Genomic DNA, 22,212 nt, shown 5'->3' with positions numbered 1-22,212 from the left:
GGGAGGTACAAACTATTGGCTCAAGGATGTATTGTACAACACGGAGAATATAGCCAATACTTTGTAATAACTGTAAATGGAAAGTAACCTTTAAAAATTGTATAAAGACTTAAAAACCTAAAATTATAAAAAGAAAAAGCACTTAGAAGCCAGGGATAAGGCATGTGGAAACGATGAAGGGATATGAGGAGATTTGGGGGGAACCCTGACACTGTCCACCATAACTTGCTCCCCAGCCATAAATGGCTCTCATTCATATGACCTCTAGAAAGTGTCCTGAAGTTTTGGGAAGAAATCTTCAACTCTTTCCTAAGGATTGTGATCATTCAGATATAGATTCGCCCTCTCTCCGGCCTTACTTTTGTTTCCAGAAGTTTCACCCATTTATCCTTTAGAGAGCCATCTGGAAAAACCTAAGTTGGAAATGGAATTTCACTCTCTTCTTCCCCCACCCACCCCAGGAGCTTACCTGCGACACTCACACTCGCGGTGGAAGCCAGTTGCCCACGTGGGTGGTGGCAGAACGCGGTCTGATCGTTGGTGTGCTCTTGTAAGGACCTACCATGATATGCTGGTTTTCTAAACTGGAGAAAAATACAGGTAGCTTCAAGACGCATGGACTTGCATCTCAAACACTTAGCTCTTAACTCTTCCAGTGCTAGCAGGTCTGTGTCTGCTTGGTTTCTCATCTCTGCAAATGAATGGTAGGCTTCCGCATCTAAAGCTCTCGTTTGCCCATCTCTGCTTTGATTTATCGACACATCACGGAGCTTAAAGAGTTGTCAGAAGACCGTGAAGACATGCTCATCTCAAAGCATCTTGTTACAGAAATGTCCCAGCTTTGCTTGTGCAGAATTCGCTCAAAGCATCCAGTTTGGGGTCTTGAAGAAGCCCTGTGTAACGTCCTGACCTGTGTTTCTACTGGGGGGTGAGAAGTTGCTTTAATGATCCTCATCGCTAATAAGCACGCCTGTCCTCGCACTGGAAAAGGAGGTGGGGGGCTTGGAACCCAGGATCAGGAGTGTGGGCGTCCTGTGACCAGATCACCTGGCTCCTGCATGCAGTAGCTGGGTGACCCTGGACAAATACTTTCCCCTTCTTGAGCCTAGGTTTCTAGTCTACAAACTGCGAGTAGATAACAGTTATTTATTGGAATACGTTGAGGGTTGCACGACGTAAGACATAAAAAGCCCTTAAAACAGTGCTTATCACATTAAAAGTACTCAATGGAGGTTAGTTGTTCCAGCACTCAGGAAGAAGCAGCATGACCATCCCAAAGCAAGGCTTTTCTTCTTCTTTGAAAATGATGCCCTTTTGTGGCCTTGGGATGCCCTGAGGTGGTCCTGCAAAGTCTCATGTTTAGTTTCCTTTCTTAGAGTTGGGAGCCGTGGCCCTGGAGGATGTGGTCATTGCCTGTGTCTGAGCTGACCCAGTGTCTTGTTTCCTGGAAGGGCATTTTAGTTTCCTTAAATCTGGGGAGGCCTCAGGCTAGGTCACCAACCGTGTGTCTTTATTCAAAGGGAGCCCTTCCTAGTGAAAAAACCTTAGATTTTTATTAAAGTATAGTTGATTTACAATATTGTGTTAGTTTCAGGCATACAGCATAGTGTTTCAGTATTTTTGTAGATTATATTCCATTGTAGGTTATTACAAGGTAATGTGCGTAATTCCCTGTGCTATTCAGTAAGTCCTTGTTGCTTATCTAAAAGGCTTAGATTTTGAACCCAGTGTACCAAGGGGCCCACGTAGGGGAACGTTATTGGAAAATGAGAAGAGTTCCTCAAATCGAGATGTTATTCATCTTCTCTGTCAAAGAGAATAAACTACAAAAAGATCCCTCCACACCCACACATGTGGAACCAGTCAGTAGGGATCTGAGGTACCCATGAGAGCCTGCGTTCCTTCCTTTGCTTCCACGTCTGTTTTCTTCCATACAAAGGACGGCTGCAAGCAGGACAGGGCAGGAAGGTGGCTTCTTAGCTTACCTGTGCTGGTAGCACCTACACCGGTGGGAGAAACTAAACCTACAGGCAGCTCCGTGCCCACAGTGTTCTGAGGCCTATATATATCCAGCCCTGAGCCTCTCCGTGGGTGACTGCACTGTTCTCCAAGCAAACCCTGCCCACACTCGACAGCAGTACCGCCTTCCAGATGGAGCTCACACATTGAGCGTTGCCCATCCGTGTTGCTATTTGACTCGCCCATGGCGGGTGGACAGCAGGGAGGTAGGGAGGGTGGGGCTGGGTGTAGGGCCACCAGAAGTGGCATCTGAATGCTTTATGCTAATCCAGCCCCTCTGCCCCCCTCGGCTGGAACTCTGTTCTTGTCCCTCCTCACCTTCATACTCAGGGACATCGGAAACCCTGAATGTTTCTTCTTCTTGGTTCATCTGTGTCTTCACGATTTACTGACCGTATTTCCCAAATGCACTCTCTTAGGACATTCTATTTCTAATACCAGGATACACAAAATACGTCCAAGAGCATGGATATCCACATAATTAAACCTTTATAAACCTCGAACGCAGTTGTTCATGATCCTGGTTGCATAATAGAATCACCTGGATAAAAGAACAGACAGAAAGATGGAAGGAAGGAAGGGAGGGAGGGAAGAGCGAGAGAGAGAGAAGGAGGAGAAGAAGTAGAAAGAGAAAGAAAGAAAGAAAGAAAGGGAAAGAAAGAAGGAAAGAAAAGGAAAAAAGAAAGGGAGAGAGAGAAAGAAAGAAAGAAAGAAAGAAAAAGGGAAAGAGAAGGAAAGAAAAAGAAAAAAAGGGAGAGAGAAAGAGAGAGAATGAAAGAAAGAAAGAAAAAGAAAGGGAGAGAGAAAGAAAGAAGAATGAAAGAAGGAAGAAAGAATGAAGGAAGGAAGGAAAGAGGGAAAGAAGGAAAGAAAGAAAGAAAGGAAAATGGAAGGGAAGAAAGAAGAGAAAAGCAGAGAAGAGAAAAAAGAAAAGAAGAGAAAATAAAACAAAACTGGTGCCTGACGCCACTCAGGAGCAGTCAGAAATCTGAGTGGTGCCTGTGGCCACTGGTTTATTTGTAAAATTCCCCCAGGCAGTTTTTTGTTTGTTTGGTTTTTGTTTTTTTTGACGTGTGGCATGCAGGATCTGAGTTCCCTGGCCAGGGATCAAACCGTGCCCCTTGCAGTGGAAGTGGGGAGCCTTAAACACTGGACCACCAGGAAAGCTCCCCCTGCCCAGGCCACGCTAGTGCCTAGGTAAAGCGGAGAACCACCGCATGTAAAATATGCAGCCACGTTATATAAAATTCTACTTAATTCTACTCTGTTTATCTCCTGTAACACAGCAGATGCCAGGCATTATCCTCTGTGCTAGCCACACAGGCTAAGCATGGCTACTCTTTTCAGGATGCTTCAGGCTAAAACACACACTCCAACTGCAAAGGTACAGCCCTTAGCTTTCCAGTTAAACATGAAGACGTGGTAAACATTGCCAAATATGCAAGCGTTCTGGAAGCTCTCGAGTGCTAAATATTTACAAAAAGTTATTAAAATTCAAATTTCCACTGACTCGACAAGACACACATGATGAGCTATTCCAAAGCTAGATCACCATATGCAGAATTTACAGAGGAAATTGTCAGGAACCTGGTGCACACCCTCCTGCATCAGAAATATTGAGCAGCTCGTGCAAGCTAAGGAGTCATTCAAGGAAAGCTACCATTTCAGGATACACAACCTTCCTAAAGTTTGCTGTGGTCTCCAGGTGAAGAATTCCCAACTTAGGGTGTTTTCATCAGCGCGTCAGATAGAGGAAAGTTAGCTCAAAAGAAACTGTTTCCTTTACGTCTTGGCCAGACAAGGGATCTAAGGGAAAAGAGAAAATCAAACTTGATAGGACAACCATGCAAGGTTACTGAAGGAATAAAATTAGAGGAAGTAAATAGAGCACTTTAAAAATTATTGCAGAGCTTCCCTGGTGGCGCAGTGGTTGAGAGTCCGCCTGCCGATGCAGGGGACGCGGGTTCGTGCCCTGGTCCGGGAAGATCCCACATGCCGCGGAGCGGCTGGGCCCGTGAGCCATGGCCGCTGAGCCTGCGCGTCCGGAGCCTGTGCTCCGCAGCAGGAGAGGCCACAGAGGTGAGAGGCCCGCGTACCGCAAAAAAATAAAAAATAAAAAAATTAAAATTAAAATTATTACTGATGTTGTCCTAGGTGGGTCTTGCGGAATGGGAAGAATTTGACAGCTTGCGGGCTGTAGAGAGCAGGCTCAGTAGTTGTGGAGCACGGGCTTATTAGTTGCTCCGCGGCATGTGGGATCTTCCTGGACCAGGGCTCGAACCCGTGTCCCCTGCATTGGGAGGCGGATTCTTAACAACTGTAGCTACTCCTGTTCTGTGTGAGAGATCAGTGCTCGTGCAGGAAGTTAACCTCTGTGGCGGGGACGGTCTCTTTAGGCAGCACTTCTGATCTTCCTTCTCTGTTTCTTGCCCTCCTCCTCCTCTTGTTTCCTTCCTCCCTCCCTCTCTCCTCTTATCCTAGTCACCCCTGATACCCCAGTATCCCACCTCATCCCTTACTTTAAGAAGGAGGCTCCCCGAAATCACCACCATTTATCTCTGAGCTTCTTATTGATACATTTGCGTGGGTTTGATAAATAAGTCTCAATAGCTTGGTCATATGTATATAAAAGGCCAAACCTTGTCCTCCTAAATGTCAGAATCAGTGGTCATTTTGCAATTATGTGAAATTCAGACCTCTGGAGAAGGATCTGATAGGTGGAAGTGGCTTTGGTCACGAAGGGTTAAAAAGTGTCTCTCCTTGCTGCCTCCCAGATGAATTCTCACCTGTATTTCTTCACTTCTTCCCTCAGGGAGTGTCTGGTACCACCTCTGCCTTTTTTTTTTTTTTTAACCTGTCACTTAGAAGAGCACACATTTTCTAAAAGCAGACTATGAAAAAGAAGAAGGGGTAGCCAGTAAATTAAACTAACCAGAATAGCTGCAAAAATCATCCCGATACTCTAACTTGGATTCCTTTCTGGATACGTGTTTCTAGAAAACCCAGACTGTCTAAAAACTAATCATTGTCAGAATGACTCCTGTATCCAGGTAACATCTGGCTACTTCTCCTTGTTCATCCGTGTGGGTCCTGTGGTCCCATTCTCCTGTTCACGCCTCAGCTCTGATTCTCTGCAATTCTCTCTCGCCCCCACTGGGTAACAAAGCCACATCACCCTCAAAGTCCTTTAAAAGTCTGTGCCCCCAACTTGAATGGACCGTGGCTTTGGAAAATCCGATATAGGCAGCAAAGAGATTTCTGGGAGTGAGGGAAAGAATCCTATCCTCCACCCTCCTAGAAGGAGCACAGGGAAGAAAGCATTTAGGAAATTCAATCAGCATTTCTCGTAATTATCCACAAACACCTGTCCTGGGGACTCTGAGAGGCTCACAGAAAACAGGGGTTGGGAAGTTTGAGTGAGGGTGTCTAAGGCCAGGCCAAGGCTGTGAATCTTGTTAAAGGTTGTTTGTTCTTTTGGGGATCGAATTTCTTTTTTTTCTTTCTTTCTTTTTTAATTGAAGTATAGTTGACTTACAATGTTGGGTTAGTTTCAGGTGTATGGCAAAGGGATTCATATATATTCTTTTTCAGATTATTTTCTGTGATAGGTTATTACAAGATACTGAATATAGTTCTCCGTGCTAGACAGTTAAGTCCATGTTGCTTATCTATCTTATACATAGTAGTGTGTATCTTTTAATCCCAACCTCCTAATTTATTCCTCCATTCCCATCCCTGCTTTCCCCTTTGGTAACCATAAGTTTGTTTTCTGTGTCTGTAGGTCTATTTCTGTTTTGTAAACAAGTTCATTTGTATCATTTTTTTAGATCCCACATATAAGTGGTATCATATGACATTTGTCTTTCTCTGGCTTACTTCACTTGGTATGATCATCTCTAGGTCCATCCATGTTGCTGCAAATGGCATTATTTCACTCTGTTTTATGGCTGAGTAGTACTCTATTGTATAAATGTACCACATCTTCTTGATCCGTTCATCTGTCAGTGGACACTGGGGATCACATTTCTGACAAGCTCTTTGCAGGGGTGATGTGGACACACATTGAAATAGTCCATTGCCTGCCAAGGGTTCCCACCCCAGTCCTCAAAGTTGTTCTCTCCTTCTCCCCAGTGTGGAGGGCGCCTCCTATGAAGTCATGCAGATCGACGTAGAAATCCAAGAGGCCAGTGACCCGCCAACCACACAGCTTGTTACGTGGCAGGTTGAATACCCAGGAGACATCACATCTGACTTGGGCGTCTCCAAGATCTACGTGAGCCAGAAGGACCTGATTGGCGTCATCCCACTGGCCATGGTAAGAATGTCCCTGCTCTGGGTTGTTAATACAGACCTCAGGGAAAGGCAAGGTACCACACCATGACCCAGACACAGCTGGGACATATCAGTGAGCTCAGAACCAGGGTGGGGGGAAACTCAATGATGAAGTTACTGCAAATCGCCGATTCTGTAAAAATGTTTTTCTAAGTAGTATCTTCAGAATATTCTTTAGAAAGTAATCAAAATCCAGGAATTAGATTTGGGTCTTCCATTACATGAAAAGTATTAATGATTTAATCGAGATGTTTGTATGATACGTTGGAGACTGTTCAAGGGTCTCAAACACATACACCTGCAGAGACCAGACAGATCAAGTATCTGAGTGAAATGTGGCAGGCGACTGCCAAACACCTACCCGGTGAAAAGGCCCTGCCGTGTTTGCCATGCAGGAAAACCAGGCCGGATTCTGAACTCTTAACATCTACTGACTTCTCAAGAGAAGCCGTTAATATAGTTTTAATGCGAAACAGCAATTTGTCCCTGTTAGAACTAATTGTTTTTTTAATCAAGCCCATCTAAGAAAGAGTTAACTATAATTCATTCACAGGCCACCTATGTATAACTCGTCACCTGCCTCTAAACGGTTTAGGACTCGGTCTGTCCACGTGTTTCCTACGATTTGTGGAACAGAGATGGGCTTTCCTCCTTGAAAGGACCCGCCCCCTGGTTGCTGTGCAACGGAATACATTGCCTGTGGGAAGACTAATCACCCAGGTTCACCTAAACAAAGCACACTAACGCCCTCTCTAGCCCCGCCTTTCCCCGGGGCCTCTCTGCAAAGGAATAACACATTTTCTTAATGGGAATTTTCCCAGTTCAAATGCCTTGGGATTGTGACTCTGAGGATGGTGATTTGAGCTTTCTCCTGTTACAAAAGTACTTTTACTGTCGGAAGTGAGGGATGGGTTGACCTATCCGTTGACAGCCTGCTGTCTCCCCCTCACCATCTATTAGGAACTATTGACAAGTGTTATTATGTGGTTGTGAAAGGACGTCAGGAATCAGTCTTGCAATACAAGGTGACGCGGACAGTTGCCTAGGGACAATAAGTTAGTTATTATACTGTTCATTAGGAAACGCAAAGTTGTTGAGGTCCTTCAGTTGATCAGGGCTCTTATTAACGATTTCTTTTATTTTAAAGGCACCGAGGCTCCCCTGGTACATTATTTCATGTGTTCATGTGTGACAGCAGCAGTCCTTCGTTTAGGCTATTCGTGGTTCTATGACTGGGGATGGCGAGACCATTTGTCTCAAATAAGTAGTTATTTGAATTTGCTCCCTTTCAGCACCTTTGGTCTGATGAGCTTTTAGTGGTACGCTGAGCGGCTTCCATTGCTTGGCTCTGCACCGGGTGGTGTGCTCGGTTCCCTCGCTCAGCATTTCTCCCGCCTGGACTGTCCACCTGTTCCAAACCCCCTTGTTCTTCACCACTCACAGGAATCCCCACGCTCACAAGAGCCTCTTTCTCTGTCCGCCGCTGGTCTCTGAAACCGTTCTCACCTTACATCAACCTTTCTGGCTATGATACGTGTAATCACAGAAGTGTGTGTAATGGCAGAGCTAGAAAGAATCTCAGCTAAGACCTAGCTGACCCTTTTATCAGTTAGGAATTGCATTTGGCCGAGAACAAGCCCTAACCATAACCCTTACCGTAACCCTAACGAACCCCACTCACTCCACTCTACCCAGGCCAATAGTGGCTTTAATACAAGTAGGTTTCTTCTTTCATGTAAAAGAACTCCTAAGGTTGGTGGTCTAGGGCTGGTATGGTTCCCCATGCTATCTGAGATTCAGGCTCCATCTTTATTTCTGCTTCAGCAGTCAAGGGTATAGATTCCATCCTCATGGTTACCTCATGGTCCAAAATAGCTGCTGGAGTGCCAGCCAACATATCCATATTCTGCTTACCAGAAAAAGTAAGAATGCAAATCACACTGGATCAGTTCCTTTTCCCTTGCAAGAAGTCTTCACAAGAATCCAACATAATATTTCTGGGTATATCCAGTTAGCCAGAACTTGGTCACATGGACGTACTTAGTTGGAAGGAAGGCTTGTAAATTGACTTTTTAGCATGACACATCGCTCAGGCTTTGTTATTACAAGGGAACAATAGGAGATTAGATATTCTGAGGCAATGAGCAGTATTTGAAACAATCCTCCTCCATTTCCACATGAGGAAACTGAGGCTCAGAGAGGCCCTTCATCCCGGCACCTGAGTGTTTTCCATTCTGTATTCATCTTTTTGGGCCTCCTGGGAAGCAAAATAAGACACCTATATCTTGGTCTGCTCTTACTAGCTATGCAACGATGCTTAATTTCACTGTGGCTCAGTTTCCTCATCTGTAAAGTGGGGAGAGATGATACTTACTCATAAGGTTGATGTAAGCATAAAATGATAATTCAAGAGGGCTTGGAAGAGTACCGAGTACAGTCAAACATACAGTAAATGTTTGCTTTTATTATGATCACTTAGTTACAGAATGCAAAGGATAAATAATTCCTTGGCAATTATGTTGTAAATTCTTTCGGGAAGGGAATGATCCTAAGATAAGAAGAGTGCTAGGAACTGTGTAGATGCTCACTGATTTTTTTATACAATTTTAAAAGGTTACTTTTCATTTACAGTTATGACAAAGTATTGGCTATATCCCAGTGTTGTACAGCACATCCTTGAGCCTGTCTTACACCCAATATTTTGTACCTCCCGCCCCCTCCCCTATATTGCCTGTCCCCCACCTCTCCCTACTGGCAAACACTAGGTTGTTCTCTATATCTGTGAGTCTGCTTCTTTTTTGTTATATTCACTAGTGTGTTGTATTTTTTAGATTCCACATATAAGTGATTTCATACAGTATGTGTCTTTCTCTGTCCGACTTATTTCACTTAGCATAATGCCCTCCACATCCGTCCGTGTTGCTGCAAACGGCAGAATTTTGTTCTTTTTTATGTCTGAGTCATATTCCATTGTGTATATGTACCGCATCTTCTTTATCGGCTCATCTGTTGATGAACACCTAGGTTGTTTCTGTGTCTTTGCTATTGTAAATAATGGTGCTAGGAACATTGGGGGATGCTCACTGATTCTTGAACTGAAATGAACGAATTGCATTAAAACATGTTTGGTCTGGGCTTCCCTGGTGGCGCAGTGGTTGAGAATCCGCCTGCCGATGCAGGGGACGCGGGTTCGTGCCCCGGTCCGGGAAGATCCCACGTGCTGTGGAGCGGCTGGGCCCGTGAGCCATGGCCGCTGAGCGTGCGCGTCCGGAGCCTGTGCTCCGCAACGGGAGAGGCCACAACAGTGAGAGGCCCGCGTACCGCAAAAAAAAAAAAAAAAAACATGTTTGGTCTGATGAGTTTTTACTAATACTATCTGAGCATCTTCCTCTGGAACTAAGAGTAAAGTCTTCAGAGTACCGACCCCCAGTCTTTTGTATTTGGAGTGCTGAGTCCCTTTTCCAGAGAAAGCTGCTTCATTTCACCTTTGACTTGACTGGTGAAAGGACTTTTGCCATTTTTAGGGGGGTTACCTTCCATAAACAGACCTTTTGCCATTTTATTTCATCTTTGCTTTGCTTTTGTTCATTATGCATTCACTGAGAGATTTTGAAAGGCATCTGATATCATTGCATCTATTTATCTATACATCTGTGTTACACATTCTTGAAATGTTAGAGAGGCAGAGGGAAGGCCAGCTCACCTGGACCACGATAAGTCCATGAGGAGAGAATACTTTGAGTTGAGCTCAGGGTCCCACAGGGGCTTGTAAGCTAGAATGAGGCGAATCTTTAAATGTGATGGGAAGCCACTGGAAGGTTTCCAGCACAGCAGCCACTGAACCGATGTATCTGTTTAGAAGAGCACTACGTTGAGAGCAGATTTGGGAGGGCACCCCTGTGTCCACAGCAGCACTATTCACAACAGCCAAGACATGGGAGCAACCTAAATGTCCATGGACAGAGGAATGGATAAAGAAGATGTGGTACAGATACACAGTGGAATATTACTCGGCCATAAAAAAGGATGGAATAATGCCATTTGCAGCAACATGGATGCAACTAGAGATGATCATACTAAGTGAAGTCAGTCGGACAGAGAAAGACAAATACCATATGTGGAATCTAAAATAGGACACAAGTGAACATATCTACGAAACAGAAACAGACTTACAGACATAGAGAACAGACTTGTGGTTGCCAAGGGGGAGGGGGCGTTGGGGGGATGGATTGGGAGTTTGGGATGAGCAGATGCAAACTATTATGTATAGAATGGATAAGCAACAAGGTCCTACTGTAGAGCACAGGGAACTATATTCAATATCCTGTGATAAACCCTCATGGAAAAGAATATTTTTAAAAAGTATGTGTGTATGTGTATATATATATATATATATATATATATATATATATATATATATATATATATATATATATATATATATACAAAAAAAACTGAGTCACTTTGCGGTACCGCAGAAATTAACACAACGTTGTAAATCAACTAGACTTCGATTTAAAAAAATACAGTGTGGAGCAAAAGAAGCAGGGGTGGGCGGAAGCTGTGTGGTTGTATTTACATGAAGATCAAAAATCAGGCAAAACTAAACCATAAAGCTAAGGGTAGTGGCTACCTTTAGGAGAGAGAATTCATGGAGATGTACAGTTATGATCTGTGCATTTTTCAATATATTATGTTAAACTTGTTTAAAATATATTAAAAATTATTGGCACTGGCAAAAAAAATTCTAGTTTTAGACCCAACCCCAAAGTTCTGTGTATCTCCATGATACCAACACACAAACTTGAAATGTTTAAAGGATTTTCTATTATAAAATATCCTATGATTTACCTTTTTGCCCTCTAATCTTTGCACACATCTCTGATTAATTTCCTGAGATAAACCTTTAGAAATACATTTGAATCAAAGGATGGGAATCAAAGGATTTGCAATACTATAGTATTTTTTTGATAACGGTCACCAAACTGCCTTCCGTAAAGTTTAACCAATTTACTCTTCCACCTGCTGTGTATAATGATACCCATTTCCTTGCAACTTCACTAACACAGAATATTAAAATCATAAAGTAGACCATTTGTTAAGCAAAACTTAGTGTGGCTTTTGTTGGCCCTGTTTTGTTTAATTTTAAACATTTCCTTATTAAACATTTGATCTGAGCCAACTTTCTTTTCCTATTGGAAATTCAGCTTCTTATTTTGTCATTAAAAGAAGTATTTTTTTCATTGCTGTTTAAAAACACAAAACATTAAATTTACCATCTCGATCCCTTTTAACTGTTAATTTAACAGTTGCTGTTAAATTTAATTTAACTGTTGCAATTTAACAGCAATTTAACTGTTGCTGTTAAATATTTTCACCTTGTTGTGCAACAGATCTCCAGGATGTTTTCATCTGGCAAAACCCTGAAACTCTACATTCACTCAACGCTAGTTCCCATCCCCCTACTCCCAGCCCTTGGAAGCCACCTTCTATTTTCAGTTTCCATGTATTAGTGATACCAGCCTTTTGATCGACATACTGCAAATATTCCTCCCAATTTCCCGTTTGCCTTCTGATGTCGCAGATCGTATATATAATAGCATGCAGACGTTTGAGGGGGAAGTATTTGTTTAGTTTTGATGTAGTCAAATCTACTGATCTTTTCCATAATGGACATCCTTCCTCTCCCCCAGTTATAACCAAGAAGAAAAAAACGTGCCTGTTTTGTGTGTTCTCGTAAAACCTCCAAATATTAAAATACCCGCACACAGCATATTTGAAAAAGTAGAACTATAATCATCAGAAAAGAATGCTGAAAGTAAACGCAGTTGTGACTCCTTGTACTCTTTTTAAGGATTTGAGATCAACTCGGGAGTGAGCACATGACCCACTATTCTTTGTAGGATGTATAATTCCATCTCCAGGAAAGCTTTGAGATGAGACGCAGTTAAGCCTTTCCATTCAAAGCTCATTTTCCAAAAGACGTTTATTTCTTCCTCGATATTTTGCATACTTTTTCCTGATGTCTATGGCCTTAAAACATTTTCTTTTTTTTTTAAAATCCGTTCATGTATTTCTAGGACTTTATCACATTAGTCTTTTTTTCTGTTCAGGAAATGATGCCTTACTATGTCGTGGGTCAATCTTTGTTTTTTGTTGTTTTTTTTTTTTTTTGTCCTTTGGGAGAAAATTCTGAGGAAAAGGTCATTAAGTGAGTACCACCATTAATCTAATTAGTGCATATCTGTAGCTGCGTGTCAGTGTCAGATTCTGGAGAGCAATGTTTGCATTTCTTAGAAGAGTTGAAACACATCCTTTTGGGGTGGCAGGGGGTGCCCAGTTTCTCAAGCTCTTCATTATTATTCTCTCCCATCTGCCTCCTGAGTTTCCACTAAAATAAGTGTTTTGAGCTTCCGCCAGGATTCAGACATAATGATACTGATATTCATCACTTTGAATGCCATACCGGCTAGTGGAACATCCTTTCAAACATATTAACATGTGCTCTTTCTTTTAAAATAAAACAAACATTATTTTCATTCCTGTTGGGCAGTGGCTGTTCAGGTACCGTAACTGTGGTGGCTGTTCTAAGTGTGGGATGGATGTGTGACTCAGCTCTCCTCTGGTTTGTAAGGACACACCCTTTTACCGTGTTGGGTTTCTGATGAGTTTCTCATTTCGCTGTGTCTCAGCCTTGACCACTGAATTTTAGTGATTAGACTTGAGTTGTGACCTCAGATGAAATGTAATCAGGAGATACAGTCTGGACAGACAGGTCATCCTTGAAAAAAATCAAAGGAGGACTCTCACCCTAAAGTGACCTGGTGGTGGCAGCCTTTCATGGTGTCTACATAAGATGCTATAAGAGTACAGGTGTGTCTCCCAGACCCAGGCCTGCAGCTGCTTGGAGAAGACCAACAGAGCTTTTTAAGCAAGATCAAAGAGTCATACGTGCTCTTGTGAGGTGAAATTTGATATATTGCAAGCCTTTCCTCAAATGTGACACTCATGGGAGCACAGATACAACTCAGAATTCTCTGTATAGCCCGCCACCCATGCCACCTCCTCCAGGGGGTCCTCCTGGATCCTTAGAGCCAGACATGATTCTTGTTGGCTCTCCTGCTCTGTCTACCGCATGGTTTCCTTGCTCACATCGAGGACAGTAGTCAAGTTGGGGAATTCAAACACTCTTGAGTTCTTTTTGCCCGTTGAGATCACACCATTGGAAGTCGAAATGGACCCAAGATGCTTGGGGAGACCTAAACTCAGGATGTCCATTTGACCTTCCAGGTCCTTCCTTATGTCACCTTATTGTTGGAACCCCACCTAAACCCTTCTGATCTCCAAGTCCCACTTCCAAAGTAGAAGCAGCTAGACTCCGGTGCACCACTTCTGACTTTCCATTTATTTCCAGTCCAAATGCCTTCTTCTCATGAGCTTGCATTAAGGGCCTCTGTAACCCAGACAATGGCAGGTAGGAGCCATGCAGTTAAGACTTCACCAGACCCTTCACTTACTTGATTGAGTCTTGAGTTCTTTCTTCTATAATTCTTGGGATTCCAAGAAAGTAATCATCAAATAACGTCTTCCCTTCTCATCTTATCTGCATCTTCTTAAATCTTGCTGATCAGGGCATGTCCTCGTAAATCTAGGATTCAGTAGAAATCCTATTTCTGTAAACCTCACTGACAAAACTCACCCACGTGTTCATAACCATATAATTTACTATTGTAAAGCTTCTGATGAAATAAATGCATTTTCCATAAGCTTTCCTGAATTGAATACATTTCTCTTGTTAGATAAAATGAACTGCCTTTTCATCCACTGCGCCCTCCCCTAATCGTTAGAACCCTCAGGACTTAATCTTCTGGCTCGTCCACCTTCCCTGAATTATCTCCTGCCAACTCTGTGACTGTTATCAAACTATGTCCCCTTCCCGTTTGTACACCTGGCAGAAGGCATGGCACAACTCGTAGTAGAAGCCCAGAGAACAGTCTTACCACCCACTGGAATACATATGGGTCTGTGGAATAGGGTCACACTGGCTGCTTCATCCCCCATCACTTGTGAACTTAGCACAGGTCGTTGGCCGTGACAGTCACCTTCTGAGATCAGAACTTGAGAAAAGGCTCCCAAATTATGGAGGGAAACTGTCTTTTCTGGCTCCAATAATGGAGTTTCTTTTGTAATTTTTGGCATGAAAGCAGACTCTTGGCTCCTTTTTATTCGACTTTTCGTGATACCCTTTTCCTGTGTCAGCCTGTTAATTAATATGCCAGATACCCTCTGTTGTTTTCCTCAAGACTTTTTGAAAATTCAGTCACACTGAACAGCACAGCACTGCTTTCATTTTTACACTTTCTCAACCAAGTGCAAATTAAGATGCTGCGACAGGCTTTGAGAAAAATCTCTGTCCCAAGACGCACTCTTGCTTTGTGTTTCTGTTGAGTCACCGTGACCCCCCTAAACTGCATCAGTAATAATGACACCAGGTACCTACTGTTTATTATGTACCAGGTATGGCTCTAGGTACCTCCTTCTAGGGGTTACCTCATTCAGTTCTAACAGAGACCCATTGATACTGGTACTCCTCTCATCCCCATGTCACAGATGGATGAAAGCACACCGTGTTTGAAGAATGGCCCCGAGTGATTCAGCTGAGAAGCTGAGCTGGAAGTAGATTCTAGACTGACGAGCTCCAGAGTCTGTGCTCGCACCCCGTGCACTGCAGCGCGAAAACAAAGTTAGGTGAAAACAGAGTTAAGGCTGTTGATCAGTTCAGTGTGCAAAAAGATCTTTGGAAAGTGCGAATGCAAGAAAGCACTCTCCTACAAACATGAAATTGAGAAGTCTTACTGAAATAGGAAAAGTCTTCTGAAAATGGATTGTTTATTACGAATAAAGCCACAGCCTTTTCTTTTCAGCCCACTCGGCTGCCTTTAGTGCTCCCTAATGAGCTGCCCTCTCCAGAGGCGATTTATAATGAGACAGCGGCGGCTGCACCTCAGGGCTTTTAAAGGTGCATGGTACAAACAAAGCAAATCAGGAGGTTTACTGCTATTGTTGTCTCTTGTGTGGTCATTACAGCCCCAGAGACTGGACAACCAACTGCTCTCAGTGAACAAACGCTCATAATGCAACTCATTTTGTAGACACTACAGAAAGGCAGTCGCTTCACAAAACATTCGCTGAGTTCCCTCCACGTGCCGGACATTGACCTTTGTGTGGAGGCGATAACAGAGCTCGTATCCCGCTCAGGGGCGGTGGCTGGTAAATAAGTAAAAATGTACCACATGATCCAGCAATCCCACTCCTGGGCATAGATCCAGAGAAAACTCTAATTTGAAAAGACACATGCGCCCCTATGTGCATAGCAGCACTGTTCACAACAGCCAAGACGTGGAAGCAACCTAAATGTCCATCGACAGAGGAATGGATAAAGGAGATGTGGCACATATATACAGTGGAATACTACTCAGCCATAAAAAGAATGAAATAATGCCATTTGCAGCAACATGGATGGACCTAGAGATGATCATACTAAGTGAAGTAAGTCAGACAGAGAAAGACAAATATCACTGATAGAATAGAAATAGAATAGAAATAGAACTGAAATAGAATCAAATATCACTGATATGTGGAATCTTAAAAAAATGACGCAAATGAGCTTATTTACAAAATTGAAATAGACTCACAGACATAGAAAGCAAACTTATGGTTACCAAAGGGGAAAGGGAGGGGGATAAATTAGGGGTTTGGGATTAACAGATACACGCTACTACATATAAAACAGATAAACAACAAGCACCTACTGTGCAGCACAGGGAACTCTATTCCATATCTTGTAATAACCTATAATGGAAAAGAATATATATATGTGTATAGTGGAATCATGTTGCTGCACACCTGAAACTAACACAACTTTGTAAATCAAGTATAGTTTAATTTTAAAAAAATAAGTAAAAAATAATTGAGCAGAGATGGATTCAGAACTGACTTATGCTTGGAAGAAGACAGAACAGGATGTTGAGAAGAAGGGGGACGGGCTGGGCGAGCTCTTTGAGACGGAGTCATCTCTGCAGAGGTGGCATTTGAGCTGCGAAGAAGGATCCAGCTTGGGGAGATCCAAGAAGAGCTGGCTTTGCAGACAGAAGGAGAAGTGGATGCCAAAGCAGGGCCAGCTCGGTGTACCTTAGAATGGAGAACGTCCGGTGCAGCTGGGGAATAGTGAGATGGGGAGATGAGGTCAGAGCCGGCAGCCACTGGATTAGGTACCTAATCAGCCATGGTGTGTGCAGTAGGATTCTGATTTACTGTGTTTAAATCTCATCTGATTCATGATCTATTTTTAAAATGTCACACTGAACACTAAGGGAAGAACCAATTGGGGCAGGGGCAACAATGGAAATGGAAAGACCGTATTGGAGGCTACTTGAATGGTCCAAGTGGAAAGAGATGAGAACTCGGGCTAAGATGATGGTGATGGAAGGTCTCGGGATGTCCTTTCTAAGTATAGCCGTCAGAACCTGCTTATAGACAAGGAGCGTGTTTACACGGGAGAGATGAAAGAGCCTAGACTAGACGGTACAGTCCAGTAGGACTCTCTGAGGTGATGCAAGTGCTCTAAAATCTGAGCCTTCCAATATGGCGGCCATTGCCACGTGGGGTTATTGAGCTCTGGAAGGGTGGCTGATATCTCGGAGGAACTGAATTTTTATGTAATCGAATTAATTAAAATTTATATAGCCATATGAGCTGGTGGCTATCAGGTTGGTCGGTACAGTGCTAAGGTTTTGGCTTGGGAAGCTGAGAGGGCTGTCATGCTATTTTCCGAGGTGGTGGTCTGCACGTTCGCCACGTGCTCTGTGGACCCGCACTCCCTCTTCTGCACCCTGAGCTATGCCCCTGGAGTCTTTCCTGTATGGATTGCCTCCAGCGGGCTGCTTTATCCACTGGATTCTGGTTGGGTCCAGTCAGTGGAGGGCAATGGAAGATCAGATATTGGGTGAAGAGAAAGGTTGGGTTTTGCGTCCCCTACCTCCTTCCCTGATGGGCCACAGTCTCTCAATGGCTGTGTTGCTCTGCCAATGGCATCAGCTCCTGTCAATCAACATTCTGAATAAGGGACAGGGTCAATACAAGTTGTGGGGTGTGTGTTGCAAAGACAAGCATCTGTGTCCATATGCACCGATCGTTGTGTTATTCACACTTCTTCTACAATTAGGTGGAAGTGTCTGATGCACCATTATGTCTTATTGTATAGTTCCTGCCCCCAAATGCATGCGTGGAAATACATATTATTTTATTACAAACGATTCCCTTTTATTTCTCCTTTTATAATTCAGTTAAGACATTATATTGATTTTTTGAAGCATGTGTGCTGGTAGATTATATTCACTATGGTTCTTATTTGGGGATAATAATAAATAAAATACTTCATTTGTTATATAAAAGGAGCAATAGCTCAAATAGGGCTGAAAACAATGGCATTGGCACGTGTTTTCCGTGAGGGCACGGGTAGTAAATATTTTCAGGTTTGCAGGCCATACGGTCTGTGTTACAGCAAGGCAGCCCCACTCTTGTAGCTCAGAAGCAGCCATAACACAGAAGCACATGGGTGTGGCTGAGTTCCAGCAGAACTATTTCTGGGTGCTGAAATTTGAATTTTATGTAATGTACATGTGTCACCAAAAAAAGTATGCTTCTCTTGATTTTTTTCCAAATGTAAAAACTATTTTTTTCTCCCAAATATAAAAACTACTCTTAGCTGCAGGCTGTACAAAAACTACAGCTCGCAGACCATAATTTGCCCATCCCTGGTCTAATGTAGACATAGCCTCTTCTTATCTTTGTCTCAGTTTCTCCTTCTGGAGGTTGAGAACATCCCTCCCGTGGGGTCCAGTCATGCTGTAAAGCTTGACCTCCTTGCCTGAAGACTTCCCTAAAACTAGAAACAAATTTAAAAGGTAACATTAGCATGAGAAACGTGTATTTTCTGCAGTAAAGAGGGATGCATTTCCCATCGTATTGCACTCTGTGGAGAGTTTCCACAAGATTCAGGCTAGCCAGAGCAGAGAGTCTGAGCCTTGATCAACATCTCAGCTTTGACAACTCAGCCCCACGCTTGTTAATTCCCCTCCTGACACTTGACACTTACAGTCTTGACACTTACAGTCAAATGAATGTCTCACATCTTTTCAGAGTCCTGGGAGGTCCCCCACCCTCAGGACGTTTATTCTTCTTAAATCTGCCTCAGTATCCCTCGTGCTGTTTGGTTAACATCATCATCTTCCTCTTTGGTGATATCCACTGGATGATATAAAAATTTGTTGGCGGTACACCTTCCATTAACCTTTCAATTAACCTCATTATCAAAGAGTTGAAGGTGGTACAGGAAGGAGAGAGGTGGTAACGGATTTATGAGCGTGCTTGCCACCGAATCTCAGAGCCGACAATTCCTTGCCTCTTGAATTATTTCTCAAAGCCTGGCTGTCTCCAAGACCTCTGAAATCTTGGTAGCAATTACCAGAAGCTGAAAACGCCGCTCAGAAAATGGGATTGCATGGACAATCCACAGGCTTTTCAGACATTTATGCCAACTTCCAAGCCACTGTTGTCTCTCCTATCTGTGAAATTTATCTTTCTCACAAGAGGGACCACCTAAACCCAACTCAAAATTTTGGAAGATCTCAGGATCCACGTAATTTTGAGAGAACATCCAACTCCACCTGGCTTATATGTCAGGGTCAGAGTTTGGCATTACATAGCATGTGGTCAAGGTCATGGTCCGTAAAATCCAGCTTCATCAGAAAAGCCTTCCCTGACCACCCTGTCTAGTGAGCATGTTCAATCACTCTGACCCCCTCATCTTCATTTTCTTTCTCGTCATGGTATTTCTTGATACCTAACATACCATAGATGGATTTTGTTTTGAGTTTGTTTGTTTGTTTTGTTTTGATTTTGATTTGAGTCTGCTTCCCGGAAATTCTCTCATCCGTATTCTCATCCAGGAACCAGATTCATCCTCAGGCTGATTCCCTCTTGGTAGCAAAATGCTGAAGACTATACAGATTGCACATCTTCATTTTTCCAAACCCAGGGGGAAGAGAAATGGTTCCTCAAAGAACTATCTGTGGCTGTAATGGGAGAGGAAAGAACTGGATGCTGGAAGGGGCACAAATGGGTTCCACTGTGCCTCTTTCTGTTGCCCAGTAGAGGTGAACGTTCATAGATTTTGCAGATTTGCTCTGCAAAGAAGCCTGCAAACCCATTAGACAAGACTGAGAATTCAGATTTCTGGCCACATAGCTTCTACAAAACCTGGTGACTCCAGTATCCAAAAGTATTGTCAGGACATGAGTGAAGCATTTGTTGTCTTTTTAGTAAGAACTCAAGACTTTAAAATGCAGATGCAGTTCTATTTGTAGTTTTCTAAGGAACCTCCATACTGTTCTCCATAGTGGCTGTATCAATTTACATTCCCACCAGCAGTGCAAGAGGGTTCCCTTTTCTCCACACCCTCTCTAGCATTTTGTTTGTAGATTTTTTGATGTTGGCCATTCTGAATGGTGTGAGGTAATACCTCATTGTAGTTTTGATTTGCATTTCTCTAATGATTAATGATGCTGAGCATCCTTTCATGTGTCTGTTGGCCATCTGTGTCTTCTTTGGAGAAATGTCTATTTAGGTCTTCTGCCCATTTTTGGATTGGGATATTTGTTTTTTTGATATTGAGCTGCATGAGCTGCTTGTATATTTTGGAGATTAATCCTTTGTCAGTTGCTTCATTTGCAAATATTTTCTCCCATTCTGAAGGTTGTCTTTTCGTCTTTTTTACGGTTTCCTTTGCTGTGCAAAAGCTTTTAAGTTTCATTAGGTCCCATTTGTTTATTTTTGTTTTTATTTCCATTTCTCTAGGAGGTGCGTCACAAAGGATCTTGCTGTGATTTATATCATAGAGTGTTCTGCCTATGTTTCCTCTAAGGATTTTATAGTGTCTGGCCTTACATTTAGGTCTTTAATCCATTTTGAGTTTATTTTTGTGTATGGTGTCAGGAAGTGTTCTAATTTCATTCTTTTACATGTAGCTGTCCAGTTTCTTATTGAAGAGGCTGTCTCTTCTCCATCGTATATTCTTTCCTCCTTTATCAAAGATAAGGTGACCATATGTGCGTGGGTTTATCTCTGGGCTTTCTATCCTGTTCCATTGATCTATATTTCTGTTTTTGTGCCAGTACCATACTGTCTTGATTACTGTAGCTTTGTAATATAGTCTGAAGTCAGGGAGCCTGATTCCTCCAGCTCTGTTTTTCTTTCTCAAGATTGCTTTGGCTATTCCGGGTCTTTTGTGTTGCCATACAAATTGTGAAATTTTTTGTTCTAGTTCTGTGAAAAATGCCATTGTTGGTTTGATAGGGATTGCACTGAATCTGTAGATTGCTTTGGGTAGTAGAGTCATTTTCACAATGTTTATTCTTCCAATCCAAGAACATGGTATATCTCTCCATCTATTTGTATCATCTTTAATTTCTTTCATCAGTGTCTTATAGTTTTCTGCATACAGGTCTTTTGTCTCCTTAGGTAGGTTTATTCTTAGGTATTTTATTCTTTTTGAAGAACCTAGGGGTAGGACTGGGATAAAAATGCAGACGTAGAGAATGGACTTGAGGACCTGGGGAGAGGGAAGGGTAAGCTGGGATGAAGTGAGAGTGGCATTGACATATATACACTACCAAATGTAAAATAGATAGCTAGTGGGAAGCAGCTGCATGGCACAGGGAGATCATCTTGGTGCTTTGTGACCACCTAGAGGGATGGGATAAGGAGGGTGGGAGGGAGATGCAAGAGGGAGGGGATATGGGGATATATGTATATGCATAGCTGATTCACTTTGTTATACAGCACAAACTAACACAACATTGTAAAGCAATTATACTCCAATAACAATGTTTAAAAAATTTTTTTAAATGCAGATGCAGATGTCATGTAATAGAACAGCATGTGAAAAACAGCCCCAAATAAGAGAGTCTCCAGGGAACCTTATTTTCTTTCTTTTAGACCATGTTTGTCTTAGATAAGAAGCCATTCACCAGTATTCACCAGTGTTGGCTGTAAAGCATACGGGAAAGCGGAGAAAACTCATTTCATACAAAACGTGAAAAAATCTAAATACAAACACGTTGGTAATTACGTGGCAGTCATATTGAGAAAAAAATATTAAAATTTTTGAGAATTGTTTTCAAATAGCACACTAAAGTATGTGTTTTCACAAAGTAGTGGTTGTCTCATGTGGGACTGAAATATTTTCCCAGTCTTCTTTAACTCTGGGAAGTTATCAACAAAAAAAAATATTTTCTTGACAGATGCTAAGAAAAGTGGAAATTTCAATAGATGCTGAAATTTGAGTTGGTGTAGAGTTCAAGAAAACTCCTTTTGAAGTAACAATTCCACAACTTCTTTATTCATCTTTGTGTGACGGATGGTGAATGCAGAGTTAGAGCTTTACCATGTGGGCAAATAAGAAATAAAAATCTGCCATCTCCGTTTGTATAAACCAGTCTTTTCAGTGTGTGGCTCAGTTATCCCTTAAATGTAGCCTAAGCGAAAGTGATTGATTTATCCTTAAATGCAATTTCTCTTTTGCTTCAGAGAGGAGGTTATGAATGCAAATGCAGAAGACATCACTTCCCTACTCTTACTTTGGTGGAGGAAACTATCTTTCCTCTTTTTCTCCCCTCCTCTTCTCTCTCCCCTATTCCTTTCTCTCCTCCTGTATTACTCAGGGTTCTCCAGAGAAACAGAATCAATAGCAGATAGATAGGGACATAGATATATCTATCTCTACATCTATATATGTATCTA

The 22,212-nt window shown here is 42.5% G+C and overlaps 1 protein-coding gene across 2 annotated transcripts in view; it reads left to right on the top strand.

Annotated features, from left to right (window-relative positions):
* TMEM132D (transmembrane protein 132D) overlaps positions 1-22,212 on the top strand; it is a 639,752-nt gene that overhangs the window by 433,783 nt on the left and 183,757 nt on the right. For both annotated transcript variants that reach the window (XM_067701195.1, XM_067701196.1), the window contains one exon: positions 6,151-6,334. In XM_067701195.1, coding sequence (XP_067557296.1) covers positions 6,151-6,334 — 184 coding nt within the window. The remainder of the gene's footprint in view (positions 1-6,150; positions 6,335-22,212) is intronic.

This window comes from Pseudorca crassidens, chromosome 12 (assembly GCF_039906515.1).
Source record: "Pseudorca crassidens isolate mPseCra1 chromosome 12, mPseCra1.hap1, whole genome shotgun sequence".
In the NCBI taxonomy this organism is placed as follows: Eukaryota; Metazoa; Chordata; class Mammalia; order Artiodactyla; family Delphinidae; genus Pseudorca; species Pseudorca crassidens.
The sequence above is the reverse complement of the archived record's forward strand: the minus strand, read 5'-3'. Positions and strand labels throughout refer to the sequence as shown.